The sequence below is a fragment of the Hoplias malabaricus genome, chromosome 2 (genome assembly GCF_029633855.1).
Source record: "Hoplias malabaricus isolate fHopMal1 chromosome 2, fHopMal1.hap1, whole genome shotgun sequence".
Taxonomy (NCBI): domain Eukaryota; kingdom Metazoa; phylum Chordata; class Actinopteri; order Characiformes; family Erythrinidae; genus Hoplias; species Hoplias malabaricus.
Genome location: NC_089801.1, coordinates 16,649,768 through 16,665,628, shown reverse-complemented (window position 1 = coordinate 16,665,628; position 15,861 = coordinate 16,649,768). Strand labels below are relative to the sequence as shown.

The following is a 15,861-nucleotide window of genomic DNA, read 5'->3' as shown; positions in this document are numbered from 1 at the left end:
CCACGGTCCAAAAACACACTTTGGTAGGTGGATTGGTGACTCCAAAGTGTCCGTAGGTGTGAGTGTGTGACTGAATGTGTGTGTGTGTGTGCCTGTGTTGCCCTGTGAAGGACTGGCGCCCCCTCGAGGGTGTATTTCCCCGCCTTGCGCCCAATGATTCCAGTTTGGCTCTGGACCCACCGCGACCCTGAATTGGATGAAGTGGTTACAGATAATGAATGAATGAATGAATGAATGAATGAATGAATGGTGTGTTCTCCCCTGTGTCTGCATGGGTTTCCTCCGGGTGACTGTCTGTGAGGAGTGTGTTGTGTTCTCCTTGTGTTTGTGTGGGTTTACTCCGGGTGACTCTTTTTGAGGAGTGTGGCATGTTCTCTCTGTGTCTGCCTGGGTTTCCTCCGGGTGCTCTGGTTTCCTCCCACGCTCCAAAACACACGTTGGTAGTTGGACTGGAGACTCAAATGTGTCCGTAGGTGTGAGTGTGTGAGTGAATGTGTGAGTGTGTGTCACCCTATGAAGGACTGGCTCCAGGGTGTGTTCCTGCCCAGTGATTCCGGGTCAGCTCCGGACCCACCGCCGCCCTGAACTAGATAAAATTTACAGACAATGAGTTCATTCATTAATTGATTATTTTATTGTATATTTGTTGGAAACTTAAATTAAAGTGAATTTCACAAGCATTCACTTCCACTGTCAGTAAAATTTATTTATTAAAAACATTGTCATCAGTACAACTTGTGTGCTCTTTATCTTAAAAATCAGGACCAAGGGGTTCTTGATTAAAATGCAAAAAAACCTCTAAAACTGGATGATGGAAGAAATTTAATAAAATACATATAAAGTACATAACATACATCCCATACGTATTCATATATATATATATGCCTACAGAATATAAACACTGCTGCTGGGGTAATAACAGACCTCACTGTGTACCCTCTGTGTAGCTGGGATTACAAAAAAAATACTTGATTTCAATATAATTTTCTTAATTTATACTAAAGCTGTAACTTAATAAAAGTAACTCTGTAACGGTCCCTGTCCTGTGGTGGATTGGTCTTATCTTGTTTCTTGTCCTGTGGATTAGTGATCTCTTTCTCAATCCTTCCTCACATCTCAGTAGACTTCGCCTCTGGCTTGTCCTGCATCTTGGGGGACTCCTCCTCTGGCCTGTCCTGCGTCTTGAGGGACCTCGCCTCTGGCCTGTGCTGAATCTTGGGGGACTCTGCCTCTGGCCTTTCCGGCGTGTGTGTTCTCCCTGCCACAGATAGGTTAAATGCAGAACACACATTTTGTTGTACAATGATCAATAATTGTGCTTTATCTTTGATATGATATTTTATACTGATTTTCTAGCCCTGCTCTTCAGTTTTCTCACAGCTAATACAAACAAATGCCAGGAAAATTTGGTCAGGATGCAAAATCACCTCAGTCTTCTCTGGGCCCGAGGTCATTTAATGTAGCCGGTTGGAAAATAAAATAATTATTTTTCCAGAGTTTCTTAATTTGGCAACATGAACACCAACAGGTTACTGGAATTATTTCTGTCAGTGCATGTAAATTATGTTTAAACAGACACTGGCCCTTTAAGAGACCCGACTTATCGCATGATTTGTGCATCTCTCGCGAGAGGTTGTTGTCAGAGCACATGGTTGCACAGAGTGTATGGTGAGGGAGAAATAATTCTGCGAGAGAAATCCAGTGGTAATTTTTTCATCCTTAAAACCTGAGGCATTATCTGTGTGCAGACTGGTTAAACTTTGTTCCTGTTATGTAGAAGTGACCATATTTGCACATTTGTGAATTAGTTATTTTCATATATGGTTTGGAGTACAAGAGAATATTCGGCTAGCGCTCCCATTTCGGAGGTCTTAAATGTTATTGAGGACAACTGTAATAACTATATAACCTTGATAACAACAATGTAAATCTCCTGTTAAATGTAGGGCTATGTGTAAGCAGTTGTGAGCAGTTCAACTGGGGAAAAAGCTCTGAGATTTCTGTTTTTTTTCTTCTGTACATTTATTTGAGGCTCTATGGTTTGGGTTTTTTTCACTGTTTTGTATTTCTTTGTTTTACAGTCGTAAATCATTGCCGTATTTATTTTGCCAGTCATTTTGCACTTTAATTATTTGTACTGTATTTTTCAAGTTAAAGTGTGCTCTATGAGGTTGTGATAAATACAGTAGTTAGAAAGGAAATAAGCAAGAAAAACAATAACGTTACTTTTTGTTTAAGTGACAAGCAAATAAAGAGCCCCAAAGTATTGTGTATGGTGTGTTACCTATCTCACCGCACCACATAAGACACACTGAAGGGGAATATAAAAGTGTCCTCTTTGTGACAAAATCTGAAATTCTTTTTGGAAACTGTTTGCAGGTACGAACAATATTTCAGCTGCTTCTGAAAACGCTGTCCAAAAGATAGAACTTCAAAGAAAATTTAAAGTAATGAAACTAGTAATCAAAACTAATTAAAATGCACAAATGAAAAAAAAAACAAATTTAATAATAAATGTAAATAATCAAATACAATTTACACCTGCTCCTGAAAATGCGTGTGCGTAATGTCCGACAGACGCTGAACGAATCATCTGACCGAACTGAACTTTAAATAAAAGTTAATAAAAAATAATTAAAAGGCACGAGCAAAATAAATAAACAACACATTTATTAATAATCAAATGAAATTTCACAAGACAGTCCTCCCCCTGGTGCAGCCTGTTATTCAGAGCAACTTCCTGTGGCTGAAGGGCCATTGCTTGCTGAATTATTTTTTCCCTCGTGTAGTCAGACAGTTACTTAATGTGGACCAGCGTGATATAAAAATATCTAAAGTCTCTGTCTAAACTCCACACAGAGAACTATAAAGACTATAGAGATGATACAGGTTTATAGTTTATCAGCTGAGTGGGGTCTCTGTTCAGTTTTAGCTCTGTTGTCTTCCCGAACCTGTGCGGGAGCTGCACCTCCAAAAATCATGCCGTGAATGCACAGCAGTGTGCAAATGTCTTAGATCCCTAGCATTATCATTATTTTAAATAATGTAGAGTGGTGTTTGTATAGAAATAGATATAATTATAAATACAAAATAGGATGTTATTTTCTCAAAGTATGTGTTGTGAGTGTGAAGAAAACAGTTTGTTTCCAGATGTTCTCCTTGATCATATGGATTTGTGAAATCAACAATAAACTTTATTTAACATAATGAAGTATAATAACCTCAAACAAATCTGTACTGTATTGGTTAAACCAATACTTTAGACACAGCATATCACTACATACTGCTATTTGTTTTTATTTTTGTTTAAAAATAAAACTTTACTATACTACATTATACTTTCCCATTTGTGAGTAAATAAAATACATAGAATGAATCTGAAAACCGATTTCTGATATTCTTTTGCTTTTCTTTAGAGATGTTTAAGGCATTTTGCTGCAGTTCCTCGTTCTGGGCGCTTCCTTATAAGACATTCGTTTGAAATGTATGGGCAGAGATTATGTTAATGTAAATTTGCAACTATTTGGTATTCACTAACTTACACACTTTATACTAAAAACTCTGGGGAACTTTTTCAGGAATGTTTCCTCATAATTTACATGCTGTTATCTTATGTTTTTACAAAGGTTTCATGAATGAGGGCTAAATCCCTCAGACCCCAGAGTTGTACAGTTCTCAGACCCAGAGGGGTAAACCTCTCAGTCCCACAGGGGTAAAGCCCTCAGATGCAGATGGGTGGAACCCTCAGACCCAGAGGAGTAAACTCCTCAGACCTATATGGGTGGAATACTCAGACCCAGAGGGGTAAAGCCCTCAGACCCAGATGGGTGGAACCCTCAGGCCCAGAGGGGTAAAGCCCTCAGACCCAGAGGGGTAAATCCTCATGGCGGTGGAAAACTCGTACAGCCGTGAATCCTTGCTTGATGTCGGCAGAAGCTCGCATTTGGAACTTAACCCCGAACTCCGCGAGGAGCTGCGAATCCGTGCATTACTTAGGATACCGACACCATCACGGACCCCCAATGCTGCGCCTCGCCCACAATTAAAGCGTCACAAGCGGAGCGAGAGGCTGCAGAAGGGGGAAATGCGGAGGTATCAGAGCGAGGCTAGCGGCTAGCCCACACAAGCCAGCCATCTCCACCATGATACTGGCCAATGTACGTTCGTTGGATAATAAACTGGACTATATCCGCTTACTTGAATCAATTCAGAAGACCGTGAGAGACTGTTGTGTTTATGTGTTCACCAAACACCGGACTTTATAAACACATAGACTTTCCAACACGTGGCAACAACACTCTGGCCCAGGTCTTCACCACACGGAGAGGAGCTTACAAAACCCTGCCCCTCCCCTACCTTGGCGCCTCTGATCACCTCACTATCATGTTAATGCCAGCTTTCAGACGACTAATTAAAGTCATCAAACCAGATCTAAAGCAGGTACGGGTGTGGCCGGATGGCTCATCAGAGGCACTTCAGGACTGTTTTAGCACCACAGACTGGAATGTGTTTAAAGTGGCTGCTACTTACAGCTCCACAGATATTCAGGAGTACACAGAAACTGTCTCTGCTTACATCACCAAGTGTGTTGATGATGTAACTGTCCTCAAGACCATCACCATTCATGCCAATCAGAAGTCATGGCTGACAGGTGAGGTCCAAAAGCTGCTGAAGGTTAGGAATGCTGCCTTCAAAGCTGGAGACCAGGCAGGCCTGAAGACAGCTAGGGCCAACCTGTCCCGTGGCATCAGAAAGGCTAAAAGGCAGCACTCCAAGAGGATAGCCCAGCGCTTTAGCGACAGCTGAGAAACCCGGAGCCTGTGGCAGGGAATTCAGTCCATTATGGATTTCAAACCCCCGCCACAGACCTGTGACAGCACCTCCTCTATGCTGAACAACCTGAATGGGTTCTTCACTTGGTTTGAGGCACTAAACCATACCCTGGCACATAAATCCACCCCCCCCCCCCCTGGAGACCAGGTGCTCACACTGTCCTCCGACAAGTTGAGGAGTGTATTCAGCAGGATCAACGCTCGGAAAGCTCCTGGACCTGGCAGCATACCTGGTCGTGTGCTGAAGGACTGCGGCGAACTTGCAGATGTGTATTTCGATATCTTCAACACCTCACTGAGTCAGGCTGTGGTCCCTGTATGCTTCAAAGCCACCACTATAATCCCTGTCCCAAAGAAGTCATCACCCTCTTGTTTCAACGACTACCACCCGGTAGCACTTACCTCCATCCTTATGATGTGCTTCGAGCGGCTAGTCATGCAACACATCAGGTCTTCCCTCCCCCCCTCCTTGGACCCCTACCAGTTTGCATATCGATCAAATCGTTCAACTAATTATGCTGTCTCCACTGCTCTCCATTCAGCCCTTACTAATATGGACAAGAAAGACACCTATGTCAGCATGCTTTTTATTGATTTATTGCATTCAACACAATCATCCCCCAACAGCTCATTCAGAAACTGGACAGACTGGGACTGAACACATCACTGTGCAACTGGCTGCTTGACTGGAAGACCACAGGCAGTACGGGTTGGCAGTAACTCGTCTAGCACCATCACTGTGAACTCGGGGGCTCCCCAAGGATGTGTGCTGAGCCGCCGTCTGTTAACCCATGACTGCTCTCCATCCCACACCTCCAACCTCTTCATCAAGTTTTCGGATGACACGACTGTGGTAGGCCTCATCAGCAACAACAATGAGTCACACTACATGAGCGAGGTGAGCCGGCTGGCCTCTTGGTGCAAACACAACAATCTCTCTCTGAACACTGAGAAGACCAAGGAGATTGTTGTGGACTTCAGGAGAACTCACACACAACATGCCCCTCTATCCATCAATGGGGCTGCTGTGGAGAAGGTGAGCAGCACCAAGTTCCTGGGTGCTCACTTCACAGAGGACCTCTCCTGGACCATCAACACAGCATCACTGGCCAAGAAGGCTCACCAATGGCTCTACTTTCTCTGCAAGCTAAGAAGAGCAAGAGCTCCCACCCCCATCATGATCACCTTCTACAAGGGGGCCATCAAAGGGAATCCTGACTAGCTGTTTCACTGCCAGGTACAGGGCCTGCACAGCATCCTGCCACAGAACCCTCCAGCGTATTGGGAGAACTGCTTAGAAGATCATTGGTACCTCTCTCCCCTGCCTTCAGGACTTATACAGCTCCCGCCTCCTACGAAAAGCCCTCTGCTTGGCAGGTGATCCCATCCACCCGCTACACAGTTTCTTCAGCCTGCTGCCATCAGGGCGGAAACTGCGTAGTCTCAGGGCTAGGACCAGCAGACTGAGTCCGTGGCTTGCTCAGGATACCATCACCGACCCCCAATGCTGCCCCTCGCGCACAATGGAAGCGTCACAAGCGGAGCAAGAGGCTGTAGAAGAGGGGGAAATGCGGAGGTATCAGCGCAAGGGTAGCGGCTAGCCCACACAAGCCAGCCATCCCACCATGATACTGGCCAATGTACGTTCGTTGGATAATAAACTGGACTATATCCGCTTACTTCAATCAATTCAGAAGACCGTGAGAGACTGTTGTGTTTATGTGTTCACCAAAACGTCAAACTCAACAACAGCATCCCAGACCACGCCGTTCAGCTCGAGCGGCTAACTTGCTACTGGGCGGACCGAGTTCTCACTGAAGGTAAAACACTTGGCGGCAGGCTCTGTGTTTACATTAAGCGATGCTTGGTGTTGTAACGCTGTTCTGGTCTGCAAATACTGCTTACCGGTAGTGGAACTGATGGTTATTAAGTGCCGACCGTTCTATCTACCGAGAGATTTCTCAGCTGTGCTGTAAGCTGCTGTCTATCTTCCCCCAAGCTCCACTAACATCAGGAGTGAAGCGCCGAATGAACTGTATCAGCACATCAGTGAGCAGCAGACAGCCCACCCGGATGCTTTTCTCGTCCTGGCTGGGGATTTCAATCACGCAGAACCAAGGGCTGTGTTTTCTGGACTTTATAAACACATAGACTTTCCAACACGTGGCAACAACACTCTGGCCCAGGTCTTCACCACACGGAGAGGAGCTTACAAAGTCCTGCCCCTCCCCTACCTTGGCACCTCTGATCACCTCACTATTATGTTAATGCCAGCTTTCAGACCACTGATTAAAGTCATCAAACCAGTTCTAAAGCAGGTACGGGTGTGGCCGGATGGCTCATCAGAGGTATTGTTTTAGCACCACAGACTGGAATGTGTTTAAAGTGGCTGCTACTTATAACAACTCCACAGATATTCAGGAGTACACAGAAACTGTCTCTGCTTACACCACCAAGTGCGTTGATGATGTAACTGTCCTCAAGACCATCACCATTTATGCCAATCAGAAGCCATGGCTGACAGGTGAGGTCCAAAAGCTGCTGAAGATTAGGAATGCTGCCTTCAAAGCTGGAGACCAGGCAGGCCTGAAGACAGTTAGGGCCAACCTGTCCCGTTGCATCAGAAAGGCTAAAAGGCAGCACTCCAAGAGGATAGCCCAACGCTTTAGTGACAGCAGAGACACTCGGAGCCTGTGGCAGGGAATTCAGTCCATTACGGATTTCAAACCCCTGCCACAGACCTGTGACAGCACCTCCTCTATGCTGAACAACCTGAATGGGTTCATCGCTCGGTTTGAGGCACTAAACCATACCCCAGCACATAAATCCACCCCCCCTTCTGGAGACCAGGTGCTCACTCTGTCCTCAGACTAGGTGAGTAGTGTATTCAGCAGGTCTCCACTGCTCTCCATTCAGCCCTTACTCATTTGGACAAGAAAGACACCTATGTTAGAATGCTTTTTATTGATTTCAGTTCTGCATTCAACACAATCATCCCCCAACAGCTCATTCAGAAACTGGACAGACTGGGACTGAACACATCACTGTGCAAATGGTTGCTTGACTTCCTGACTGGAAGACCACAGGCAGTACAGGTCGGCAGTAACTCATCTAGCACCATCACTGTGAACACGGGGGCTCCCCAAGGATGTGTGCTGAGCCCCCTTCTGTTCACTCTGCTAACCCATGACTGCTCTCCATCCCACACCTCCAACCTCTTCATCAAGTTTTCGGATGACACGACTGTGGTAGGCCTCATCAGCAACAACGATGAGTCACCCTACAGGGACCTGGACCATCAACACAGCATCAATGGCCAAGAAGGCTCACCAACGGCTCTACTTTCTCTGCAAGCTAAGAAGAGCAAGAGCTCCCACCCCCATCATGATCACCTTCTACAAGGGGGCCATCAAAGGGAATCCTGACTAGCTGTTTCACTGCCTGGTACGGGGCCTGCACAGCATCCTGCCACAGAACCCTCCAGCGTATTGAGAGAACTGCTGAGAAGATCATTGGTACCACTCTCCCCCTGCCTTCAGGACTTATACAGCTCCCGCCTCCTACGAAAAGCCCTCTGCTTGGCAGGTGATCCCACCCACCCACTACACAGATTCTTCAGCCTGCTGCCATCAGTGCAGAGACTGCGTAGTCTCAGGGCTAGGACCAGCAGACTGAGGGATAGCTCCATCCATCAGGCAGTGAGAATGCTGAACTCTCTCCCTGCTCTGCCCCCCCCCCCCCCCCCCCCCCACACACACACACACTTCTGCCCCCACCCACACTACTCAGCAACCTCATCAATTACCACCAATACCCAACTGTGACTTTGAAAATCAGGCAGGCAGTCAACCACTTTAACCAGCCTGTTTTTGCACTACTGTTGACACCGGTTCTGTTTATATTGGTACTGTCACTTAAGCTCCTCATCAGACCTAACTGTGACTTTTTCAATATAACCGGTATGCATTTGTTCACTTTATTTACAAACCAGATTCCAAAAAAGTTGGGACACTAAACAAATTGTGAATAAAAACTAAATGCAATGATGTGGAGATGGCAAATGTCAATATTTTATTCATAATAGAACATAGATGACAGATCAAAAGTTTAATCTGAGTAAATGTAACATTTTAAAGGAAAAATATGTTAATTCATAATTTCACAGTGTCAGCAAATCCTATTAAAAAGTTGGGACAAGTAGCAATAAGTGGCTGGAAAAAGGAAATTGAGCATAGTCCAGATCTTTCACCTATAGAGAACATTTGGCGCATCATAAAGAGAAGGTGCGACAAAGAAGGCCCAAGACAATTGAACAGTTAGAGGCCTGTATTAGACATGAATGGGAGAGCATTCCTATTTATAAACTTGAGAAACTGCTCTCCTCTGTCCCCAGACGTCTGTTGAGTGTTGTAAGAAGAAGGGGGGATGCCACACAGTGGTAAAAAATGGCCTTGTCCCAACTTTTTTGGGATTTGTTGACGCCATGAAATTTTGAAACAACATATTTTTCCCTTAAAATGATACATTCTCTCAGTTTAAACTTGATCTGTGATTTGTGTTCTATTCTGAATAAAATATTAGATGTTGGCACCTCCACATCATTGCATTCAGTTTTTATTCACAATTTATTTAGTGTCCCAACTTTTTTGGAGTCCGGTTTGTAGTGGTTATACGATTATCTTGCATTATTCTGTCTATTCTACTCTGTCTAGTCTTATCTTGTCTACTCTGCCTTGTACATCAAGTATCCTACCTCCTTCTATTACGATTATCTTGCACAATTGTTTACACTGCCTTGTACATCCATTATCCTACCTCCAAATCAGGATATTGTCTTCAGTCAGTGTCCCATTGTCTCATGTATGACTATCAGTGAGCTGCTGGTATCGTTTGTCCTTGTCACGCCTTCGTCCTGTCATGTCTGTTGTCCTCCTCGTCCGTGTCATGTGTTAACCCGTCCTCGTTATCTGTCCAGGTGTGTCTCGTTTGTGTCTGTATTTAAGCCCTCTTGTTTCACGTCCTGTTTGTCGTACATTTCACATTTATCCTATGTCTAGTCGGTCGTGTTTTCTAGTCTGTCCGTCTGTCTCCACAGTTTCTCCGTGTTTGTTTCCCTAGTCGTTGTTTCGTGTCGTAGTTTCTTTTCCTCTCTCGTGCCTTCGTTTACTCTTTATTCTGTCAGTCCCGTTTGCCCTGTTTAGCTCCCCTTGTTTAGTTTAGCCTGCTTGGCTCCCTGTTTGTTTTCGTTTTGTTAAAGTCTCTTTGTTTTGTTGTTTTCCTTTATTAAATATACCGTGTTTTAGCGAGTGCGTCCGCCTCCCTCAATCCACCCCTCGCTCCTGACAGTCCTGCACTTGTCTTCTGTTTGTTCACTTTCATATATTTATATACTTAGCTTAGTTGAATTTAGTCTATATTTGTTAAATGTTACTGCATCTTGGAGAGGAGAGTAATGCAATTTCAATCCTTTGTATGCCCTGTACATATGCAAAATTGACAATAAAACTCTCTTAATAATCATCAAAAACTCAGGAACAGTTTCCTCAGAAGCCTTGGTGCTTATTTTTATTTTATGTTTTTATTTATTTATTTTTTAACAAATGCTACAATGCTACAATGAGAGAACAAATCCCAAATCCAAAAACTAATACGCCCAAAATTCACACATTTATTTTTATCTGAAGGATAAAATATGTTATTTTGTATAATTGTCATGTGTAATACCCAACCCGGTCACCATCATGTTAGCTGTCACCCTTAGCAATGGATCCATTATACGCACCTGTTTCCAATATCTCATTAACCCCTCTACTTATACTCCCCTCACACAGAGATTCACTGTGAAGTGTAGCAGGTAGAGCTGTCACTGGGTCATTAGTTATTTTTGGGCTTGGGCAGCCACCGTAGTTGAGGAGCAGTCTTCCCCCCCCACCCCCTTTCTCTCCTGGGTCATGCTGTTGTTCATTAGCACCAGTGTATATATACACGAAGTTAGCATGTGGTAGGCTAAGCTCCCACTTTTTATTCTTTGGGTCGCGGTACTGCTGTGCTTGCTGCTGAGCGTCTTGGACGGTTTTACTAGAAAGGAAACAGGTGCCACCCTCCCTGTCGATTCACCACGTTGCTTGCGTTAGCGGCAGCTCTAATCTGGGACAGTGCATATAAAGCAGTTGGTGTATGTTGGCGTGCCTGAGAACGAGTGGGCTGGCAAGCTGCATCAAGGTGCTCTGGGGTGTTGCCATTGGAGGTGGCCCAGGTGGTCTGGAGCAGAGCTTCTCTTAGCCTCCTGCTGTTTTGCCTGTGTGGATACATTGTGTGGTCGAACCACTTTTATCTTGTTTTATCTGGTTGTTTCTTTTATTTTGATTATTTGCCCTTGTGGGTTTTCTTATTTGTTTGTTATTGAGTTCTTTTGTTTTTCTTGCCTTTTAAATTAACCCTTTTATTTTGGTTATTATTTTGGATGGTGTTCGGGCTGTGGGTATTACAGACCTTTTAAGCGTGTGATCTGCCTGTTTTACGTAATTGTGTATTTCACCTGTTCTTGCAGAGCAACCTGGTACATGAGTGTCCCTTTGGTTGACTGGTTATCCTTTTTGTACATTTCTTTCCTTTTTCCTGGGCACTTGATCTGCTGTGTGTGAAGTCACTACCCCATGGGGGTTTTTTTTGGTAACCTGTGGGTTGTATAGTCTCTAGTATTGGAACTCTGTATAGGATAGCGTCTGCTGTAACCCAGTTAAAATGTATGCAAATGGTGGGATCATTATGATGAGCGAATCTAGTTAATAACCTTGTAGGGGTTATTTTCAGTAGTCAATAAGTAAAACCCCACTGTATACTTTTGTTTTATTTTTTTTTAAACTTATTAATAAAATCGTTATTTTAAATGTTGTAAGACAACTGGGAGTAAAGGACTTTGTACGCTGAACTCCATTTCGTGTCTCTTCTCTTTTTCGGAACGTACCTGTGTGCTTTTGGGAAAGTACTTGGGGTTATTTCCTAGGGTGAAACTCCCTAGGTGGCGTAGTCGGGCTCACACTAATCTAAGCACTAGCCAAGGCCACAGAAGCATTGTCAGTCTTTTCGTCAAAGCCAAGCAGTCATAGTTAATTGCCCTCTTGTGTTTTGATCTCAGCCTGTCTTTTTTGCATCTAGATTTTGGATTGTGTTTTGGAACTGTTTGCCTGGTTATCTCTGATTCCATTTAATTTCTCCCTCAACACATCTGTGATGACAGCTGCCTGTTTTAGAAGAAAGGTCACTCTTAAACATAAAGATCACATTAGATAATTTCATATAAGATTAAAAATATTATGAAATTACTTGTGTATATATATATATATATATACAGGCACCATTTGTTTACTTTGTTATGAAAAAAAAATTAAGCATTAGTTTGGATGCACACGATTCCTTAATGTGAGATATTCAATGTCAAGCAGATACACTGATTTTAATAACTATACTGTACTTGAAGTGTTCACTGTTGAACAGTACTACCATGGAAAATATAACATATATAAATATAACATCAGTGACCTGCTGACAATAAGCCAAAGCCCAGCTGCTGTAGTCATTAGTAAGAGGCACTTTATCAGTTAATTAAATACAGTAATTTCATCGGCAATGTTTCAATCCACTGTAGAATAGATTCTCACCTGCAGAGAGGGACGTCTCTCCTGCTTTCTGCTTCTTTTTCTTTGGGAAGTTTAACTGAGTGAGAAAATGGAGAACATTTATTTTAATTTATTGTATGAAATGTGAAAATTTAGTAGTTTATTATTTCCCATCAGGAGTGCTGTACATTTTCAGCTGTAAAGTGAACAGAAAGATAATAAATGTGTAAATATTTACCCCAGGGTTTTTGTTGGATGTCTTTGCTGTTAGGGAAGTTAAAGACAATAGATTTAAACATGAGTATCACAGTCTGGTTCAAATGGTTTATAAACAGAAAGCTCCTTTACTGCTGTAGAGCTTCATGAGGATCCCTACATTTCCAGCTTCTGTTTATTTCACAGATTCTTCCAGAAATAATAATACTTAAAAAAGTATTAAAAAAACTACTTACATGATTTCAGCACCTGAAAGTTCAGAATAGAACATCATCTTAAATATTTATTTCTACAGTCTACAGTTAATCACTGAAATCAGGAATATGGATTACCAATTAGGAATAATTATACATTATTGTTTCAGTAATGATAATAATTAGCACTGATAGTTAATGTACTAATATCCTTCTGTGACAATTATTAACCTTTAATTTGTTCCAGCAAACTGTAAAAAATATTATTTTCAACACTATTTCAGGACAAGGTTTCCATGGTGGTTTTACCCTGCATTTGAGATCACTCCACTGATTTTTCTCACTAAAAACATGATTACTGCTGAAAACTCAAACTGAAGGTCACTTTTCTAGATGAGACTCTCAATTTCTGGAACTGTATTGAAACTGTAAACTAAATATACTACTATGTTACTAAACCGATTATTGTCAATTAAAAATGATGTTTGCATGATAATTATCTGTATTAAATGATACTTTACATTTTGTTTAATCCACAGTCTACAATTCTCCAGTGCTTTGTGATTACTGTCACAATCCAGAAGTCCTCTGTCCTCATGAAACACACAGTCCACAGTGAGTGTGTTGTCTCTGTTTACACTTTCTCCGCTCTGTGGGAGAGTGATGTCTGGTTTAATCGTGTGATGGAGCACCACTACCACAGCAGGCTTGGTGTCTACAAAAAAAATTAAAGATACATGTAAATATCAATTAATTAAACTGATCCCCCCAAATTATTCAGCCTTTAAACCCTGAGTTCATTAAGGTTCAGTCTGATCACGGCTGGTACCTGATAAACTCTGAAGCTTCTGCAGCGCTGATTTAATATCATTTTCAGGTCTAGACACAATTGGACAGAAGAACAGAATAAAATCACACTCCTCCACAGTAGACACCTCCTTCAGGCCACGTTTTCGTTCTTTCAGCTGTTTAATGAATCCCTCATCTGAATTCAGTGTGTTTCCAGCCACACTGTGAAAATACTTCCGTGTTCCTGAAAAAGGAATTACACATGGCATCAAAAAAAGAAACCAACGATACACAAAATAAAACAGAATTAGTAGCTGTTAATAATCACTGCTGTTTCAACAGAAAAACTTGATATAATTTCATTGTCTTCAGTTACCCAAGTACCACTGTGAGCACCATATTAATCAGGTATGGAAACAATTAAGGAAGTGATAGATAATTGTACACAGTTCATGAGCTGAATGTATTTGGTAATTATATTTTATACAAACTATAAAATATTTTTAATTAAAAAATTTTATTATCATAACAGTATGGTCGGATGGGCAAAAAGTTAAAAACCAGGCTGCCAAATCCATAATCACACACCTAATAAGACGGGTAAAGTCAGCCACAGAGAAAAAAGGCGACATGAGCATGGCTCTGCACTCGCTAAAGATATACTAATGAAACAGGACTGAACCTGAGGGGTGTATTCAGTACAGAGTTTGAGTTTAGAGTTGCCGCAGCTGTGAGTACTTGCCGAGGAGTGAATCCAAGGAGGAATCAGATGGGGAATTAATCACTGCCTAGGTTGAACCATTCATTATACTCTAGTTAATGTTAATTAATGAATCAGTAAGGGTACAGACAGAAACATTTTACTCCTTTAATTAGAATAATAATACTTTAATAATCTGCAATCTTGGTTTTTAGAATCACACAGCAGACCAAATACAGACAGCATGTCAAACAGCTGTGGACAGAGGAAAGCAGGGGAAGTCACTAAAATAAAGCAGTAAAAATTGTAGTACAGATTAAAGCTTTTTGAGAAGTATGTAAAATAATGGTGAATCTGAGTGATAATGTAGTGAAATTCTTTCACTTTCTCTTTGGACGCCCACAGTGCTGTGGCCACGGTCTGCACCCAGCGCCCCCTAAAGAACCAGGTACCACCCCAGTTGCAGCCTCCCGTCCCCAGTGTTAAACAGGGTCTATAATATTTTACTGTGATTCTGTTACAGACATGTAAAGTACCCTAAGAAATATTACTTTTTTATGTATTGTTATTATTACGTAGTTGTCACTGGTAACAGAATGTTCCACCTTCTCAAGGGCTTTTAAAGTTCTTTTAAAATCTGTAACCTGTGTTGAAACAGTGCTCTGGTGTTTAACTCACCTCCCCCCATCCTCTCAGCTCAGACTGACGTCCTCTTCACAGTGAAAACCCTCTCTCTTCTGTCAGTAGAATCTGATACAGTGAGGTCTGTGGATGTTTTCTGATAACGACATTTTAAACAAAACATGCACAGGTTCTTAATGAAGCTCCACAAAGAGACGGTGTTTATCTGTAAGACACTGCCTCAAAACATCAGCAGGGTTTCTGCCATTTCAGTATTTCCTTAAAAATGTAGATTCAGAATTTTAAATCTGTGACTGCAGCCACTGTGTCTCTCCACTGAGTTACAGTAAAGTAGTACAGAAAGAGATAAATACACTAAATACTTTATTCTATGTCAATAAAACAGAGACAGTCTCACCCCAGGCGATCTCAGTATTATGTCTGCATTAAGTGCTTTCATTTTCACTAGTATTTATGTGCAGTGTCTCTGCACTGCCCTCTTCAGTTCACTGTGAGAACAACAACCAGATCAACTTCTGAGTGTTCATCTGATCTCCTACACTCACACTGATGTGCTCTTCGTGTCATATAAATATAGGTTATTAGTTCATATGCCGAGAGTGAAAAGTTATTGGTGTTCCAGTTCGAGGACAGAAGCTGTTAGACTGGTACAAAAAAAAAGAATGTTTCAACGTTTGAAATATTATCTTTGTAGTATTTTAAGATCAATTTTGGGTATTAATAAAGTTCAGATCATTGCATTCTGTTTTTATTGACATTTTGCCCAGTGCGCCCCCCCCTCCCCGCCTCCTTTCTGGAAATGAGGTTTGTACACACATATAAAAGTTCCATTAAAATCTTGAATATTCCAGTTTAATTTTCAGCTCCAA

General features: G+C 42.1%; 1 protein-coding gene across 1 annotated transcript; it reads right to left on the bottom strand.

The window, feature by feature from the left end:
- Window positions 1–624: 624 nt before the first annotated feature.
- LOC136675962 (uncharacterized) lies at window positions 625–15,423 on the bottom strand. Its single transcript, XM_066652792.1, has 8 exons — window positions 15,390–15,423; window positions 15,029–15,128; window positions 13,691–13,894; window positions 13,383–13,576; window positions 12,904–12,916; window positions 12,690–12,715; window positions 12,494–12,548; window positions 625–1,258 (listed from the first exon to the last, which is right to left on the bottom strand). Exons 2-8 carry the CDS (start codon window positions 15,036–15,038, stop codon window positions 1,110–1,112), a joined length of 651 nt encoding a protein of 216 aa, XP_066508889.1. The 5' UTR covers window positions 15,039–15,128; window positions 15,390–15,423; the 3' UTR covers window positions 625–1,109.
- Between the last annotated feature and the right edge of the window lie 438 nt (window positions 15,424–15,861).